The sequence below is a fragment of the Cyanistes caeruleus genome, chromosome 3 (assembly GCF_971803275.1).
Source record: "Cyanistes caeruleus chromosome 3, bCyaCae1.hap1.1, whole genome shotgun sequence".
NCBI classification, from domain to species: Eukaryota; Metazoa; Chordata; class Aves; order Passeriformes; family Paridae; genus Cyanistes; species Cyanistes caeruleus.
The window spans coordinates 80,368,399-80,388,091 of record NC_141703.1 but is presented as its reverse complement, the minus strand read 5'-3'; the positions used below and the strand labels follow the sequence as shown (position 1 = coordinate 80,388,091).

General features: G+C 37.5%; 1 protein-coding gene across 8 annotated transcripts in view; it reads right to left on the bottom strand.

The window, feature by feature from the left end:
- The window catches only part of GRM5 (glutamate metabotropic receptor 5), a 242,013-nt gene that overhangs the window by 122,492 nt on the left and 99,828 nt on the right, over positions 1-19,693 (bottom strand). For all 8 annotated transcript variants that reach the window (XM_086882176.1, XM_086882179.1, XM_086882178.1 and 5 more), the window contains one exon: positions 11,774-12,023. In XM_086882176.1, the coding sequence (XP_086738302.1) occupies positions 11,774-12,023 (250 nt within the window). The remainder of the gene's footprint in view (positions 1-11,773; positions 12,024-19,693) is intronic.

The following is a 19,693-nucleotide window of genomic DNA, read 5'->3' as shown; positions in this document are numbered from 1 at the left end:
CAAAGAAGATACAACCTGAGTTCAGGATTAGCATCATTCTTAGAGAAATGTAAGTCACCACTTGCTTATAAGAAAGCCTCAGATAAAGCCCAAAATCCATTTCCTTGCCTGGAATCTATGCTCTGACCCTGAGCATTTCAGAAGGAAGGCATTTATTTTCAACTGGTTGGTTGGAAACACCTTGATTGCTTTCCTGTGGTTAGGAATTTCTGCATTTCCCAACCAAATTATTGCAGTTGAACAAAATGCAGGCTCTGTGGTACCTGCACTATTTCTTTGTTGTAGTTCTCAGGGTGCTCCTTTGGCCCTGCTGTTTTCAGCTGGGAGAGAGGAGCTAATGCTTTGTTGGAATCACTCTTCTGGTCACAAGAGCACAGCTAGAATGAAATAACAAACTGCCACTGAGCTTCTGGGTGACAGGAGGTGAAACTGGCATATTAAGTTCAATGTAGTGCAAAATAAGGGGGGACGTGATTAGAAAACACTAATTACCTTTACCCAACTCTTGAACTGGGAGATTCCCCATGACAAGGACTTATGGAGCATCAAGAAGTAATTAGATTTCTGACAGAGAAATTGCTGCACAAGTAATTAAGCTATTTTCTTATTGCTAGATCATATCAGTTATACATTTTATAATAAAAAAAAAATTCACATGAAGTTTCTCAAAAATACAGCTAGGAGATGACAACTTCAGAAGCAGTTCTGTCTATGATTATTCTTTTAAAGACCAAAATCAATTGTGCATTCATTAATGTCTTTCACTGAAGGCAATTTCAAGTAATGAGCTATCAACAAAACTAGGCAAAAAACCTACTGTTGTCATTTTGGTTTCTTGACATTTCTTTCTAGCAAGAGTCTGTAGCTCTTTGTATAAATATCTGGTGTCAGGTCAAGCAGCTAAATAACACATTTTTCTTTATTACTTTTGATTGAAGCCCCATAAAATCTCTATGAAGTGTAAAACTAACATCAGCCCCTCTATTTTGTGATGGTCATCCTCATCAACATATTGCTGATTTGACATTACATTATATAGTTTTCCTCATGTCTGAAATGCTCAGATAAAATCAGATCTTGAGTGGCTAACATGCAATTATTTACTTAGGTAGTATCCACATGATTCACATTTGGCTATGAAAAGCTGATTTAGATAAGGCTTGAAACCTTTGAACACACAAAGAGTTTCAGAAATATATTTAATTTACTTAGTTTTAACTTTTAGGATACAAGGAATAATGCTTTTTTTGCATGTGTTAGTAGAGTTATATTAAAAATCATATCAGCCAATCATATTTCAAAATAGTCAGCATCCAAGATCAACACTGATTTGTGCCTATCAGCACTTCAAGACACGGAATGCTTAAAAACATACCAGCTAAAATTTATTAAATCACCATGTTTTATAACTATACATTTTCCCAGGATAGAGATGATTTGCTCGTTATAATTCAGTCAGTCTTCACATCCTTCACTATCGCTAACCAACATGAATAAAGGCTGAACAGTATGACCCCTTAGCATATATAAATCTTATTTTATTAACTTTAACTTCCTAATTAAAATTCCTTTAATCAATTCTGTTATTGCACATTTCTAATATGTGTAATTTTCTAATGTTTTTAATGTTTTAATTAATGTTTGAATGTTTCTTTTTTTTTTTTTGCTTTTAATCATCAACGAAGTTCAGCTTGGGCCTTATTCCTTGAAATGGAATGGCTTTTTTTATCTAGTCTTCTTGAAAGTAGTATATTCTTGCCATGATTTATAATATCCTTTCAAGGCAGGAGTGGAATAAATTCCAACAGAATGAGGTTTAGTGAGTTCTGGTATTTCATTCACTTTGTCAGTTGCCTTCAGCCATAACCTCTGGAGAGACAATGGCTGCACTAGAAACTATAATTCAGCCATGGTGAGGGGGAAATGCACTGCCATGTGTGCTTTGTCACTTCAATAGAGTGATAGAAAAAATAATTACACCACAAGTATACAAATCAGAAGTTTTCATTACTCTGAGTAACCCTCTTCCAGAATCACTAGTGAGATAGGTTCATTTGTATAAATCTCTGCTGTGTGGGTAATGTTTTTATGTTCAGATCTTCCATGTGTTTTGAGTACAACTAAATCAAGTAAAATGGTAATTTGGAGAAAAAACCTACCTGCCCCTCCGAGTCCCACTGTTCTCTAATTGAAAAAGTGTGAAATTTGTGAAAGTAATTGCAAAGCTGGGACAAGTGAACAATTGCTGTCCAAGTGGTCAAGCATTTCTTCCCCTTTGTGCCACATGTTTTTCTATGGCTTACCTACACAAAGGATCTCTGTACCTAAGAAACTGAGACTTGAGCAGAATTGATGACAGATTTGCTGAGAGAAGAGACAGTTCCTGGACTCCATGGTTTGGAACAGATTCTCTTTATCTGGACACAGTAATATGGAGATACAAACCCTTGGAACTTCCCCTTTCACAAACACTTTCTCTGTATACAGACATGTGTACGTGGTTTGTGTGTCACTAATCCTGAGTGTAGACTCTGGGATGATGCAGATAAATCAGAAAAATAAAGAGTTAAAAAGAAGTCATGGAAAATATCATACCCACTTGCTGCAGAAAAGACAACAGAAAAGAAGCAGATTGTAAGGGTTTATCAGTTACCTTACAGCAAAACCTGACTTGTCACAGTGTTAATTTTAGAGAAGGAACAGTATTTTATTATTTTTTTTTAAATTAAATGACCATTTTAGGCTCTCTTAACTTCATTGATCAAAATTCTGTAGTTTTTCTAAAGATCAGAAAATCTCATGCATAATGTTAATTTTCATCCTGTTCCAACTGCCTTTAAATTTTTCTAGGAATGTATATTGGATCACATTTTTCATCTAATGTTTTAGAAAGTTACATTTTACCATTTAGCCTGCAGCAAATTGTGGAATAACAATGCTGGGGTTTAACATCTTAATTTATTTTTATGCCTTGAAGTCATGTTTTTGAGAAGAAAACATCTCATCTTTTCTCAAGCTTGAATAGAAAATGTTTTCATTGTTCAAAGGGTGTTTTTGGTTCCTTTTCTTAGAATCGGAAGAGTCTCTCTCATTCTCAAAATAGGCTTACACCAGAAAATTCTCTGTGATTGCTGCCTATCACTCTCAGAAGACATCTTTGAAGAGAACAGTCTTAAGTCAGCCACCCATAGTCTTCTCCTATTCTGAATTTTAATAAGCTGTGGGATAAAGTAGAGCTTCCAAGTCAAATATAAAATCAGAGGCATACATCTCTTGTGTGAGAACAGAGAGGCACCCACAAATGCACACAATTTCCCAGCAATGCCTCTGACTTACTTTTATGCAGAACTGCAAGCACAGGTCTGTTGGCAATATGGAGTTATTTTTGAGATTGTCACACTGTCTATTTTTCAACCGTGTAGGTCATCTCATGAATTTGTCATTTAGCAATGAAAATAAACCTTATATAATTCTTCAGGATTGTTTGACATCTCTATTTCTCTACTTTGCCTCGTGCCTCATTTCCACTGAGATAATAGAGATCTCATGCTATTCCAAAGTGCAAAAACTGTTTTCTGTTCATACTGAAAGTTGTCAAAGCAGAACAAGGGTAAGCATAAGTCTTCAAATATAGAAACTGTAGTCTTAGAAACTGCTTCCTTTGTTCCCATGGGTAGGACAAGGAGTAATGGATTAAAATTGTCGGTTTGACGTTAGGAAGAATATAAGGATTAGTTAAGCTTCGGAAGAAGTTGAGTGAGAGTGTAATTTTTGTCTTTGAAAGACTTTAAGCAGATCTATCCAAAGATGGATGAAGCATGAATTCATTGAGGTGAACCAGTGCAGAAATAAAAGGCTTGAAGGACATCCTGAGCCACTGTCTTTTTCCACAGTGCTGAGGCACAATTCTGTTCAAACATATTGACTAACAAAGGTACCTTCCTTTGGCTGTTAATGCTAGTTCTAGGTGAGAAAGAGCAGACTTTTACTTACAGGAAATAAATAATTCAATTGGACACGCATGATTTGTCATGTCACAACAAGGACAGAGGGAATGGATAGCATCCAGATGGAATTTAACAGATTTGAGAGGTGGATCCGTGTGAGTCTCATGGAGATAAACAAGGCCAAGTTCAAGGGGCAATCCCAAACACAAGTACAGGCAAAGAATGGATTGAGAACAGCCCTGAGGAGAAGGACTTAAAGTTGTTGGTGGATGAGAAGTTCAACATGATCCAGCAATGTCAACTGCCAGCCTGGAGAGTCAAACTCATTATGTGTTGCATCAAAAGAGGTATGCATGAAAAAACATATTGAAGAAAGAGATTCTCCCTCTCTACTCTTCTCTCATGAGACCCTGGACTGCTGCTTCCAGCTTTGGGGTCCCAACATAGAAGGCTGTGGCTGAGGAGGGTCACTAAGATGACCACAAGGGCTTCCCTTACAAAGGCACCAAGAATTCTCCATGAGAACTTGCCTGGTCTGGTGTCACTTTCTGCCATTCATTTGCTGCTGACCATTCCCAGAAACAACACATTGGTGTGATGGCCCTTTGATCTGACCTGACAGAGTATTTTCTAATGCTACATTCTCAGATGTGTAGAAGGTGTGCTTACTTGCCAATATGCACACTTGGAAATTCTTTGTTTTCTTGATGCCATGGTAGATATCCACCCCCACACCACCAGCACCACCCACTCCAAGAAACACATATCATTCCTGAAAGAGAAAAATGAAGACATTCTTCCAAATAGTTGTAGAGCTTACTCTCATCCATCACAGAAAGTTTAAAAAGTCAGGCAGATTGATTGGCTTTCAGTGTATATGTTTGATATGTTTGCCTCACTTGTCTCCCTAAAATCCTCAAGCATAGTTTGGGGAGTCTGAACCACAGAAAGGAAAATATACTTTTTTCAATCATTGCACCAACAGCCTTGACCAACCACTTCACTGCTTCCATCTGCAGCAAGACACTGCTGCTATTGCTCACCCTGAGGGTCTCTGAGCCATGAGGCTACCTCAAATGGTGACCACAAAACTGTTCAAAACCAAGTTATTCTTTACACTCTAAACTGTTTTATTTTAAAAGACTGTATATAGGAGGGAACACAGCTTCTCACTTCCCTAATCTCTTTTACAGATTTAGAAAGCAAACTTTTGTTTAGCTGTTAAATTCCTGTTTTTTGGGGGTAACAATGAAGATTCTGAATTAATCCTGCTATTTACAGTGCATTTAATTACTACATATATGATGATACCTGCTTCCTTGGTCTACACATTGATGCCTGAACAAGAGGACAGAGATAAATAATTAGTGGGCAGCAGAAAGTTGTCTTAGAGGAAACAGCTTTCAGGTGAGGCTGCACCAGACTCCTGCCTACTGTGGATTGAAGAAAAAAGGATCAGACTGCTCATACAGGCTGGTGTTGTACAACTGTACTCTAAAAGCACCTTTTCACCTGCTTATTTTGTCCCTGGAGGAGAGATCTGAACATTTATATTGCATTTATCTTCCAAAGTTTTGTCACAGGTTGAGCAGTAAGAACTATTCTAGATAGAATAATTTTATCTGATTAATACTTCCCAGAAGCAGCAGAAATAACTAAAAATTAATCTAGAGCACATATCAGGTTTACAAAATTTCATATCCCAATTTATTTTACAAGAACTTCTTCACCAGTTGGACTTGCACAAAGATAGAAAAAGGCATGTTAACCCACACCACACTGAGTACTTTCTGGGAGGAAATCACTACATCCTTTGCAGTGAGATCTCTCTTCGTCCAACAGACAACTCTTAAAATCTCACAAAAGATTTATTTTTAAACTGTTAAAAAAAAAAATCTCATTTCCCTCAGATCATCTATCTTGCTTTAATTTTCCTTCAGCTACAGTTGCCCTTCTTAGATGCTAATCAGCTTTTTTTATATATATTGCTGAGTTCCCTATCAGCTGAATTACTCTGGGGACTTCCTGGAACTAATGCTTCTCCACATTTTATTCTCCCTCCTTATCCTCATCTCTGCTACTTACCTTCTACTTAGCTCATTTGCTGCAACATCTCCTAGAATCAATAACAATTTCCTCCAGTCCATCTCCTCAGGAGATAAGCAGATACATTATTAGGAGAGGTGATTAGTGACGGAGAATATCTGTGCTGCTCTGAGAAGAATGGGCACTGCTTCAGTGGTCCTGCTACCCTCTTGCAGAGCCTCACTTGAATTGCTTGTGATCATCACACTGCTAGAAGTGGTGTCCTGCCCTTACCCATCTTCATCTAGACATGCTCTGCAGCCATGGCATACTTCAGAGGCATGGCCTGAGGCATCCTGAGGCACAGACTTCACAGATCACAGAACAGAGTGAATCCTGAAAATGCAGGATGTGGTTCCTCATTTCTGCAAGGACATTACAGCATGTAGTCATCAAGTCCTCACTGCTTCAAACAAGATGGAAACTCTGAAGGATGCCCTGCAGCTCTAGATTTCCCATTCCTTTGCTGCAGATATTGCAGCAAAGTCACAGGTTTTTATTATTGCTGTAAATCCTGGCTAAGTATCTAAGAGTCATGTAGAGATTAAATCAGACTGATAAAATTTGGCCATGTTTCTTCAGCTGGACAGCTGAAAATCAGAATCAGTCATAGAGCCTAAGGACATATTTCAACCCCCGATAAACTTTCTTTATTAATTTTGTATAATTTTGTCATTTAAAACAATAATGTCTGGATAATCTTAATTAACTCTTTTTTTTTAATCAGATATGATAGTGAATACAGCAGTAAATATGATACACCATATGCATGCATGAAGCAAATGGAAGTCCTAGTAATTTTTTGAAGACTGCTCGTGGAATGTCATTTGGAAGCTGGAGACATTGAACAAGCCATTTTTATACACCTCTACTTTCCCTTTAGAATCACAGAATCATGAAGGTTGAAAAAGACCTTAAGGATTATCAAGCCTACTTGTCCACTGTTCATCATTAAACTATATCCCCAAGTGCCACATGAACACACATTTTGAGCACTTCCAGGGATGGTAATTTCCTGGGCAGGGAATTGTTCCAGTACCTGACCATTCCAATGCCCTTATTCTATTCCTTTTCTTCTTCTTTAGGTAGGAAAAGTCCAACTGTCTTGTACTTGGAATCACAAATGCTTTGCAAAATTTCCATCTTTTTCTTTTTGGGTTTGTAGAATAACTATTTTGTAATAATAAACAAAACAACCAGAGAAGTTCTCTTGTCTAGAGGTAAAAGATACACAGTGACTGCATCCATGAATCTTCAAGTTCCTTTCCCCCAAAACAGAGTATTTATGTCCCAGCTGCTTCTTGGTAATAATCTCCTGGTAACAGCTGCCACCAACACCACACTGAGTCCCATCCCAAAAGTGTTAATTGATATAACATAAAATAAGTGCAGCAAGCAAAAAAAGAATATAATTATTCAGTGCTGTGGTAGTGTTTTCTGAACCTATATTCATTTAGGACAGTAATAGTCAATACTCATAATTTCTGTTGCAACTAATAGTTTCTGTTTTATTATGAAAATCATATGACCTAGCACTAGGATACTTTGCCATCCTACGACATGCTTTGGAATCCTTGCAGATGAAAACCATCAAATATAATTATCAATGTAGAGAAATATCATAGATATTCTGTCCAAAGATAAGAAACTAGGGGTCAAGAGGAGCAAGATGAAGGTGAGTGTACAACACAAAAGAAAATTTCAGCTGTTGGGTCTGAATATTACATAAAACAAGGAACAGCTGAAAATCATGTACAGCCAAGCTGTTTTTATCTACACAGTTAATACTCCATGGCTCCTTCTGAAGTCTGTTTCAAAGTTATTTTGCTATGTGATTTTATTTATTATTTATTCTAGAATTAATTTATCTGTATGGGTATCTCCTGGCCTATGACCTGTGGATGACAGAAGCAGTGAAGACAAACAGGTGAAACCTGGTATCTATATCTCAATTAACTTGAGTAATGGTTAAGACAAAATAGCTATTTTTTCACACTTGAAAGTCAGCACACTCACCTTTATATTTGAGGTTAAGTCCAGTTCTTCAAGATGCATGAGGTAAATATCTGCCAAGCATTTGAAATGTTTTCCATGAATCAAAAAGCTCTGGAATGTTACAATCACTAATGACATGCCACCTCGCATATCTGTCACAGGCAGGCAATGCAACTTCAGAAAGTGCATAAAGTGGAGAGCATATTGAAAGGTATATTTTTCCTCCCCTTATGGCTGTATAAGGTAATTTATGTGATACGGACTCCCCTTGGCCCATCCATTTTCTGTTTATCTGACCATAAATCAGATGCTGCAAGAAATCCACAGCTTCAAAAAATCCCAATGTTTTTGTAAGGCTTTAGATGGAAAACACTAGGGGTGAATCCAAATTAAAAATGAAACATAAAAGAAATCAGAGAGGAAGTGGAAATGCTGATGTATTTATGGTATCCCATAAAGCTATGGCTTTGTGACTTTTTAGTTCTTTCTGTGCATTTGGAAAAGAAACAAAACAATTCTTCACTTAACAAAACAGGAGGGAATAATTTGTGGAGGAATGAAAAAGTATTCATTAATAGATGAAGTTTTTCTTGTAAGCCCATTGCATTCCAGTGAAAGGCACTCTCACTTCACTTGGAATGCCCTTTTATAACCTTCTCAGTTGAATGGGTATCCCAGAGTTACTCCAGGATCAGATGGTGAATGAAAGTATAAATCTTATCCTAGTCCATTTTCCTGCATATCATTGCAAGAAAAATTAATTTCACAAGCCTTCTTTAATTTCAGATGTAGCTATTTCCCCTTAGAGTACTCTGAACCATCTGTTCTTCTCAAAATCTTGCCTACTGTCTTTTCCCCCTACAAATGATGTACAAAGAGGTCCCAATATAATCTGCTTGTATGAGATCTGGGTTTGTAGTGGTGTACATATCCATCCCAGGTCAGTGCCTTACATTGTTCTCTACAGAACCAACCAACCAAATAACTTCTGACCAACAGTTAAACATTCACAGACAACAGAGCCAAACAGTCAAAACCAAGAGAGCAAACAGTACATCAGGGTCCTGGAAAACAGAGCTTTACATCTCTACAGGAACTCAGGTTATCACTGGACAATGTTATCCTTGTCTCACACCCCATCTGGGTCAAGAAGTCTTCTTGAAAATTCCTGTTTTTCTTTTGCTTTTTTCTTTTGCCTCTGCCTCAAAACTTAGAGGTTAGCCCATAGTGGAAGGAGAGCATTTTTGTAAGAATTAACATTTTTGTGGAACACTGTCACTCCACAACTTCCCACATCCTACACATGATTCTTGCTTCATAAAACACTGCTCTACAGATTAAGGGTGACTCAAAGCCTAACCAAAGTCCTCAGTTGGCAAAACTAGTTAGTTTTTGTTTGTTTGTTTGCTCTTTTGCTTTATTTTTCTCTGGTTTTTGCTTTGATAACAAATTGGAAACAAATCTATTGAAAAATACGGGATGCTCCAAGATCCTTGGGATCTCTGAAGTACAGAGCCAAATGTAGAGAGACTGTATCTTTCCAGCTATCCTTGTCTGATGCAGCAGTTACTGGCTGGGGACATATTACCCTATGTCTGAGTAGCCACTTCTTAGCCATTACCTTGGAATCTCTGATAATAAATTAGAAGGATAGAAAAAACCCTTACACTTTATTTTTTCGTTCTTTGTAAACACTTCCCATTCATGCTGCATTTTTCTCAATTAAATTGTGTAGTACTGCCACAGGCATGGATACACCCCAAATGGTCAGGTGGAATTTAAGTTTTTTTTTTCAATTGGAAAGACTTTACAGTTTAGGCTTCTAAGAGAAGCTATCACTTTCAATTTACTCAATGGAAGTCATATACCGAATAACAGCTTTCTTATTATTGCTCATGACAATTCCCACTGCAGCTAGAAGCAGGTATTTTTCACAAAGAGACAAAACAAAGCAAACAAAAAAAACCAAAAACTCTTCTATTTAGACCTTGCATTTTTTTAAGAGAACATCTGAATTGCTCTACTCTTATTCACAATCAGCAATTCCTGAAGTCCTTATTCATAAAAGCATCTCAGAAGGCTAAATTTAGCACTGTTGTATATAAATCCCATACAAAATTATGTATGGTTTGGACTCTGAAGTAGTTAAGGGCCAACACATTTTTTGAAAACAATGCTTATGTGATTCTAAATTTGGATACTGCTGAAGACATTTGACAATTTCTTGTATTTAAGACAGAAGAAGATAACAAACAACCTATGGGACCAGATTCAGCTAGAGATGGTGGAGATGACATTTGCTCCAATCTATTTGTATACAAGTAGGCTTTTCCACTAAAGGTAGTGATCAAGAGAGCCTTTGTACAAGCCTTTTCTAAAGTATGATTTCTCTGAGCTACTTGAAATATTCACATTACAAATGAGGGACCAAAAAAGGTCCTGTTCTGCTTGATTATCTGTAGAGAGACTACTGATGACTACATGGAAGTGTCTAAATTATAGACATATAAAAATGTTTAGGTGAATCTCACCTTGAGGATTGTGGTCCCTTTGGAGGTCTGTCCAGAAAAGGACCACAACAGTTCATGGAAGTCCCTACAGATTAAATGTATTTGAAAAGAATGGTGGAGACAGTTGCCATTTATCAGAGAAAGAATTAAGAAATTCCCATCTGAAACTGCCAAAACGTAGGCTGATGTCAAAGAGTAAGGGCAGAGACAAGCGCCACATTTGTTGCCTCTTTGCTTTCCCCTTTGGCCAAGGGGGAAGGGCAGCTGTGTGCCCCAGGGCAGATTGGGAACAGAGACTGGTGTCCTACCAGTGTGACAGACTCAGTCTCCCAGCTGCCAAGGCAGTCCTTGAAAGGACTGGAGGTCTTACCACGACTTCTTGTTTCACTGAAACTGTTTTACTTGTGCTCCTGTAGGGTTCACACTCGGGACAACAACATGTCATCCCTCTAATAATTCACCGTAAAGGCAGTGAGTTACATACTTGACTCCCAGTATACTACTTTTTTTCTCAATACATTGTTTTTTCTGTCTTGTTTGGGATCTTGTCTTGTTGAATAAGGGGAAAATATAAGATCCCTTTAGGTTCACATCAGTGACTGACTTCTCTGCTTATGAGCCCAGGATATTTTCCTTCTGGGTGAGCACACACTAATTTACATTTCTTCCTTTGGTAGCTAGGAAAGGAAACACTGATATCATTGAGCTAAGAAAAAGGATTACCTATATATTGCCCTTAGGACAGTATGCAAATCAGCACATTGGCTCACAAAGAAAAAGTGATCTTTTAAACTATCACTGGATAGTTAACCAACTTTGTTTTGGGAAGCTCTTTTTTGGGTACACCGGGAGGCCACATCAGCAATTCTCAATACAGAGTAACTGGAATGAGACACAGCCTCAGGCTGTTTGTACACCATGTGTTTTGAACTGCTGTGAACAAAACGGGTGATATAGATCAAAGATTTGTGTGCCAGCTTTCCCGTACACACTGCTGCTAAGAGTGGCCAAGCAGACTTGTGTTTGGCTGTCATGTCACGGGTATAATGCATGTCTTTGTAGAGTTTGTACTGCTAAGACACAGCTGACATTACTTCCTATCTCTGATATGTGCACAGGTATAGGAGAGGCCATGAGTCTGTGCTTCATGTGATTCATGTCCAGAAAACTGGAGCGTTTTCTTTTTTTTGCCCTGCTGACTAAATTGTCTGGCTATAACTGCACAGTATTACTCACCTGCCTAGCAGCAAAAACTCTCCAGCGAGTCCCAGGCGCCTCATAGCCATCAAGAGGCCTCTTACAGTCATGCCTTCACAGAAGCAGGCAACCACTCTTGCCTTGGGCAGGTGGCTCCGAAGCTTTCGCAGCAGCTTGTCAAAGCTCTGTTCGCCAGCATTGCTGTAGATCTTGTAGGAGTGTGCAATGCAGATCCCTTCCTTTGCTGCCATATCTTTGAAAGCTTCCATTCCACTTTCACCATAGTTTCCTAAATACAAACAGAAACACAAATGCATGTATTAAACACATATTAAATCTGCAGATCACTGTACCAATCTTTAATCAATTTTTCAAGACAAGGTCAACAAATTTTCCTAGAAAATTCACTACTCTTCAAGAGACTGCATCTCTGCTTAAACCAAAGGCTGTTGTGTACCTCATTACCTGTGATGAACTGGTCTACAATGTCTACAACAATATATGTACAAATGGCATTTTCTTCTGATTCTCTTGAACTGACTAAATGTGGCCAAGTGCTCTGTGATTTACTTCTGTTAATTAAATATTAAGAATTAATTTTTAGGTGTAATATTTCAAATATAGGCAAAAAAAACTCATAACATCGCCTAATACATAATGCAATCTGAAAAGCAATATTGTTTTTCATGGCAGTGAAAAGTAAAATTTATTTTGTTGAAGGAAAACCTTTTACTGGAGAATGAATAGTAAAGTTGAGGATTAGCATTACAGGGATAACTAGAATGCAGGTGAATTCAATGTGCTTTAATATTTTTTCTGGTTTCTTTCCTGTTTGTTTGTTCTGAATTAAGTTTCTACCAGTGCGAAAAAAAATCATATTTTCTTTCAATATCTGCTTCCTCTATGTGGATAAACTGGTAATAGATATTAACAGACAGATACCCTTTTCCCTTTTTTCTGTCTCACCACACAAACTTTCTTCTCTGCCAGGCCTACCTAAAAGTCACAGTGCTTAAACAGTGGATGTACTGATACCACTGACAGTCATCCTGACCAGGGCTGTGTGTCTGGTTCCCTGTGCTCCTCCATCTGGCTGTTGAAATCTGTTTCATGTCTCATATAAATAAGAAGACCTCCGTGGCAGGAAATCTTTCTCAAAAGTGATGTCTTAAACCCCCAGTAATATTCCACAGAAATGCAATCAGTTAATTAATCAATAAAACTGTGAGTTTAAAGTGATGATGTTGCAATAAACTGCTGATCCTTCACGAATTTGTTAGCTTGCAAATGGAAGAATCTGTAAGAAAAATTCTTTCTCTTACCAGCAGAATTACAAGTAGGTAGGAGGGCTGACAGTGAAAATGTATGTGAAGCAGTGAGGCTCAGACATGGATTTGGACAGTCATCTGTTTTTGCTTTTTTTCCTTTGGACACTGGAGCCATCAAACATTCATCTTGCTTACCTGGGGAGTCATCCCTATCACTCTGGTGTTACAGCTCAGAGGCTTTGTTACACTCAGCACAGAATATGAATGCAAAAACAGCTCTCAATTTTAGGATCTTACCATCCAAAAAGTCAAAAGAGGCAAAGAACAAGAAGACAGGAAGTAACATGATCTTCTTTTCACATCAGGAATGAATCACAGAGACCTCAAGACCACTAAATTTTCAAATTGCACCCAACAAGAATAGCAACCTGAATGCAGGTCCTCTACCTAAAGGGGCTTTCATTTTCTTCCTTGCTGTGATTAGGCCTAATGGAAGCCACAATATGCAAATTTTGCCTGGACAAAATGTCATTTAAACTCAGCTGTTGCAGTGCTTCCTGAGAGTAGTAAATCGGGAGTCCCTGTGTCATGCCCTTAGGGCAAACTGTGTTTCCTGTGGTACATGAGCATCAAGTGATTCCCTTGGGATGATGAAAAAGTTCTGCTAGAGGTCAAAACCATGGTGTCTCATGAAATATGTATTATAGCTGCCAAAGTCAGTCTGAAGGAAAAATGGGGGTCAGTCATGTTTAACTCCCAGCAGACCCAGAGGCCTCCAAAAATAAAATTAGGCTGTCTGACAGGAAATAAACTGCTTTGTCTAAAAGTATTCTCATTTAGGTCGTTCTGGATCAACATTAAATGTTCTATCTCAGTTTTTCCAAAGAAAATAAAAAGAACAAGGAAACATTGTCAATCTTTTCCATGGAAGATGAAAGTTTGAGGAAAAACTGTATATTTCAATGTGCCAGTTTTGGCTGTGGTAGAGTTAATCTTCACAGTGGTTAGTACAGTGCTGTGTTTTGGATTTGTGCTGAACACAGGGTTGATAATACAGAAATGTTTTTGTTGTTGCTTACGCAGAGACAAGACCTTTTCTACGTTTCATGCTCTCATGCTGGAGAGGAAGCTGGGGGTGAGTGGGAAGCTGGGAGGAGACACAGCTGGGACAGGTGACCCCAGCTGATCAAAGGGATGTTCCAAACCATGTGACAGCATGAACATAAAGTTCAGGGAAGAAGGAGAAAGGGAGGGATGTTTGGAGTGATGGTGGTTGTCTTCCCAAATCCCCATTACATATGATGGGGCCCTCGTCTCCTGGAGACAGCTGAACACCTCGTGGGAAGCAGTGACTTAATTCCTTGTTTGCTTTGCTTGTGTGCACAGCCTTTGCTTTATCTATTGAATTGTCTTTATTTTGAAACACGGGCTCTTTAGCTTTTACCTTTCTGATTCTCTCCCCAGTCCTGCTGGTAGGAGAGTGAGTGAGTGGCTGCCTGGTGCTTCATTGCTGGCTGGGGTTAAATTATGACACCCAAAGACATTGAAATTCTGAAGATCTCATCCTTTGTCAAAAAACTCTCAGTGGAAAATTCCCAGCTAGGTCTAGTTGACTTACAGAACATCTTCTATGTTCCAAATACTGCAGTATTTGTTTGAAAGTGTTATTAGCATTCTAACTGTTATCCTGAGGCTTGGTATAAAGTTGAGAATAGGTTTAATTACAGTACTGAAAAATAGCAGGTCTTTTAGAGAGCACAAAGTGCATTAACTCTTTTCCAATCAAATAAAGTCTGCTCAAGCACAAACATCATGGTCTCATTAAGCATCAAGACAGGGAGATTTTATGAAACCATACAAAAAGTTATGTGTCATCCAAAATCATAGGAAGCATGTTAAACTACAAGGGGTACTTAGGAAAATGTTATATTCTTAACATTTGGAAGAAAATACATCCTGGCAGTCCAAATCTGAGAGTCACTGAGGTTTCCAGCTGGGAAAACTACAGCTGTATGACATGAGCTCAAGGGAGATTTGATGAAAACAGAAAGCAGCTTTGCTTCAAGACACTCATACGCATACACCAGTGGTGCTCCTGCCTTGCTGATTAAACTCGATGCAATTAATTATTCATAGTGAATTCTCCTGTTGTGCAAGTGGTTTGATGAGGTATGTATATCTTGTATGAGCTATACTGTGGGGATAATGAACACTCCTTGATGGAAAAAGAAAATCTTTTCTGTTAAATTATTTTGCACCATATATTAGCAAAAATTTCCGCTGGGCTCTCTTTCTTTCTGAATAAAACATATATGTGCATAAACATATACATGTAGCATTGGAGGAATTAGAGTGGGAAAGCAGGTAAGGTACATCCTTTCATATCCTTGAGACTGAGATCTAAGGTTCACAGTGGAAGGGGATCTCCATGCTCTCTGTATGGAACTGGCCTCCTCAAGGACGTGATTCTTTGGTATATATATATATATATATATATATATATATATATATATATATATATATACACCTATAGCTGTGCTACCAAAACTGCCACAGCAAGAGCAAGTTTACACCAATAGGGCAGGTCCCACTGCCCAGACACAGGAAAGAGGATATAGGGGCTTCAGGATTTGCACAAATGGATGGACAATTGTGACGTCTTATGCAGTTCGTAGTTTCACTTCCAAGTGAAAATTAATTCAGCTCTCCTAAACAGGAAACAAACTAACATTCTTCAGTGTATCTCATGTGATGAAAGCTGCCTGCAGCCTAGGAATTTATCCATGTAGCTATTTTGTTTCCACTTCTAAATTTAAAGAAAATTCTGAAGGAATGTTCAGCAGAAGGGAGGGATTGATTTACTCCTGCTTGTCTAATTCCAGATCATAAAAGACTCCACAAACTCAAGCTGGAGCTCAAGTACAGTCAATATAAATTCAGATCCTCTTGCCCCACCAAACTCCAACTCAGTATTTGGAAACTGGTACCTTTATACTGCAACTGGTTCTGCTGAAGGAGGTATCACAGTTTATTAGCTGATGTTCCTGTCCTCTTGAAACTTTGTCTTTGGTGCTTTAATCAGAGTTATTAGCGGTAGACAGTGTTTTCAAATGTGTCCTTTTGGCAACAAGTGGCAGCTGGGTTCTTTTAAAATACTGGCCTGGACCCTGCATGTTGCCTACCTGAGTGCCTGGCCCTGAGCCCAGTCAAAAGCTACTCCCATATGTCTCTTCATGTTTTTTTAAAAAACCAATTACATCATCGTGCAAAAGACTTATCCCTGCTGCAGAGTTGGAATTTTGTTCAAAACTCAAGCATATGTATCCCCACCTACAGTCTAACTATAACAATCTGTTGGTTCCACTTCCCATGAATCAGTACTAGAAACTATTAAGAAGCTTAAAAAGAACAGATTGTGCTTTTTTTCCAGATGAAGCTTAATATAGTACAGCACATAATAATACTTCAATCTGATAGAAAAGGGTCAGGCAAACTCCAGGCAGCTCTTGCTTCCCCTCCTGCCCAGTAATTGAGCCAATTAAACAATCTAACCATAAACCATTAAGATCTTACATGTATTACCCAGCAAAGCAATGTTTTAATTCTTAAAATAATTAGCAAAATGTACTGACATCTGCCATATCATATTAAAAGGTATCAATAGGAGATGAAAACTCCCTACTGCCAAATGAAGAATGTTTTCTCCTTCCCAGGAATTTTTGAGATGTCATGTATGCCTTTTTGCATAAAAGAGCTTTTTTATCAGTAGCTGTACATAAAATTTTTTATCAGATAGTTCTTTTGTTTAAGAGATTTTCAGTGACCATAGATGAGCATCAACCTTTAGGAGAGATTTAAGATGTAGGATTGTTTCTGGCAGGTCACAGTGAAAATTCACAAAGCTAAAGAAGATGAGCCTTGAGTGAAACAGAAGAAATGCATTATGTCATTCATTAGGCTGGTAATAATCCTACCTGTCACAAAGCATATTTATTAAAGCAGAAATGCTCTCGTTATTTTTCTAGACAAGGAAGAGCAAACCAGAATAGTATTCTATGTTATATCTGAGCCACGGAAAAGAAGTCAAGTCAGGTTAAAATCTGCAGTACTTGTTTTGCAAGAAATAAAGGGAACACAGAGCTTCATTTTTACTAGTTTCCATTTGCACCAAGAGGATGAACTTTGCCAGAAATATAAAGAAAGAAGGCATAGCTTTGGTATAATTCTGAAAATGCATGTGGGAGTAATGCAGTATGTATTCATGAAAAGCAACATGTTGGTTGATGAGCAGGATGATCTTCCCAAAATTTGAGGATATGAGGGTGTTTCCCAAATGGAAATGTTAGAGGTGTATTTGGCTGTTACAATTCAAATTAATCATAGAAAAACACCAATGGTACCTGCTACTACCTGCTATTTTCCACATTTTTACTCTTGTGACTATGGGTCTTTTAAAGTACCTAACACTACCAAGAATAGGGGCACAAACCAAGACTTTAGAGCTGCTGGAGCAACCACATGCCACTGATATAAAATGATCAAAATCACAGCCTTCTGTGTAGTTATATCTGCAAATAGAACATGACAATAGAGCGCCATTTTATTCTAAAGGGTACAAATCAAATTAAATCAAAACACATATGCCTGAAATTCTGGAGTTGTTTATATGTGTTTTAAAAAAAAAGAAAAAGAAAACCCAACTTCTTTTCATCTGATCCAAATACTTTATTTAATTGATTTTTAAATGGGATTTCAGTTTCTATATTAAATATATATGTGTAAAACAATAAAAAAATAAAAAGTTCATTTTGAAAGCAACCCATTAAAACAACTTAAATGAGAATAGTTCCTTTAAATATATTACACTTAAATATTTCTAACTAGACTTTTCTTTAATAATCACTTGGACACTGGGCTGTTCCACTTCAATCACCTTGAGTGCTAGATAGCAACTTCAAGACCTTTGGGCTCTTTCCTCATAAAATATTAATCATGAAAATCTGGATTTCATGGAGAAAAAAAGAATAAATATGTACACAATTTTGTATGGACAGAAAGTTTCTCCAAAGAAATGACTTCTCTAATGAAGCAGACAGGGAATATTGGCTGGGCTTGGAGAAACCTTCTCCCTGCCCTGCTCAGCAAAGTAGCAGCACAGGACAAGAATTCCATAAGGGATTAAATTAGAAATGCTACTTACTCCATCCTTAAAACTGCTGTATTTGCCTCCTGTAAGCACAGACAATCTCCAAGAGATTCAAAGACCCACATCTAACATCTGGGGCCTCATAGGGGACTGATGGCTGCAGCTGGGACTTTATCCGTGGCTGTCCATATGATGGTGGAGAATCATTTACATTTTTCTTGGATGTTAATCTTATCTGCTCAAACTGAAAGCCATTCCAACAGCATTTATCTATTACCAAATACTCATAAAACTCAGACTCAAAATGCCTATATCCCTATATGTTGTCTACTACAATTAATGTCAATATAAAAAAACATTTGTTACCATGATATCATGCTAGCAATTAGCCTAATTTCCTTTTCTGTAAAGAGTTTTGAGGCTTTTAGTTTTCTGCATTTGAGGATGTGAAATATTTTCATAATCACAAAATTGTTAGCTATCCAAGGCCAACCCCCCACCTTCTAATCTTCTTAAAATTCAATCCACTGAAATAATGTGTAGAAATTATAGTATTTAATTAAGATATTGAGCATTTTGTCATTTAATATGAGACTCATATTACTTTCTGCAATGTAAAATAAAATCTAACATATTTTGAATCAGTAGACTATTTTTATTTCTAAAGTAACTAGCTAGAATATTTGAAAACTTAAAAACAAATTTAACATGTTTCATTAGGAAAATAATTAACTTTTTTTCTGTAAGGTTAATTCTCAGCTATTAGGTATTTTCTTACTAGAAGTTCTCATCCAAAGGCATTTAGACCAGGTCTATTCATAAGGTATTTGTTTAACTAACCAACTTTTAAATTATTCTAGAAAAGTAACATATAATATACTCCAAACAAAACTGTACTTGATTAATCTAAAAAAAATCTGTTGATTATCTTCTCATCTAAGAGAGCTCATAACTATCAGTTTGATAAGTCTCTTCTCTCTCATCTTCTCTGAGCTATTTTGAAATAATAAATTAATTTCTCAAGATAATGATGACCTAGTTTCACAGTTTAATGCACCCCACTTTTATTTATTTTTAAATTATCACCTCATAACTTTAAAAGGGAAACTCATTTAAACACTACTGTTATGTGAGCAAAGGGAACAGTGTGGAAGCAGCCTTTTCTGTATGTTTCCTTTGATCCCTCCTGCTGACTGGAATGTCTGCAGCTTTGTGACTCTTGTCCACTGAGCAGTGTTTGAAGTCCTACCTGATGCTAATGTCTGCAAGAGAATTTAAAGTCTGACAGCTCCAGAAGAAACATGCTACCATCTCTGACTGCTCTCCTTGTTTTCAGACTGGAGAGATTAAGATTTTTCTGTATGTTCTGTTTGAGAAATAGCTCTTTCTATCTACCTGACTCTAAGATTCTGTATCCTTCACTGTGGGTGTATGAATTCCCAAGGAGTTCAGCTGCCAGGGGTTTATTCACTGGCATCTAGATCTAGTCCCAGTCCTAATTTAGGCTATCAATTATTATATTTCTCAAAAGAGTTCATTCATTCT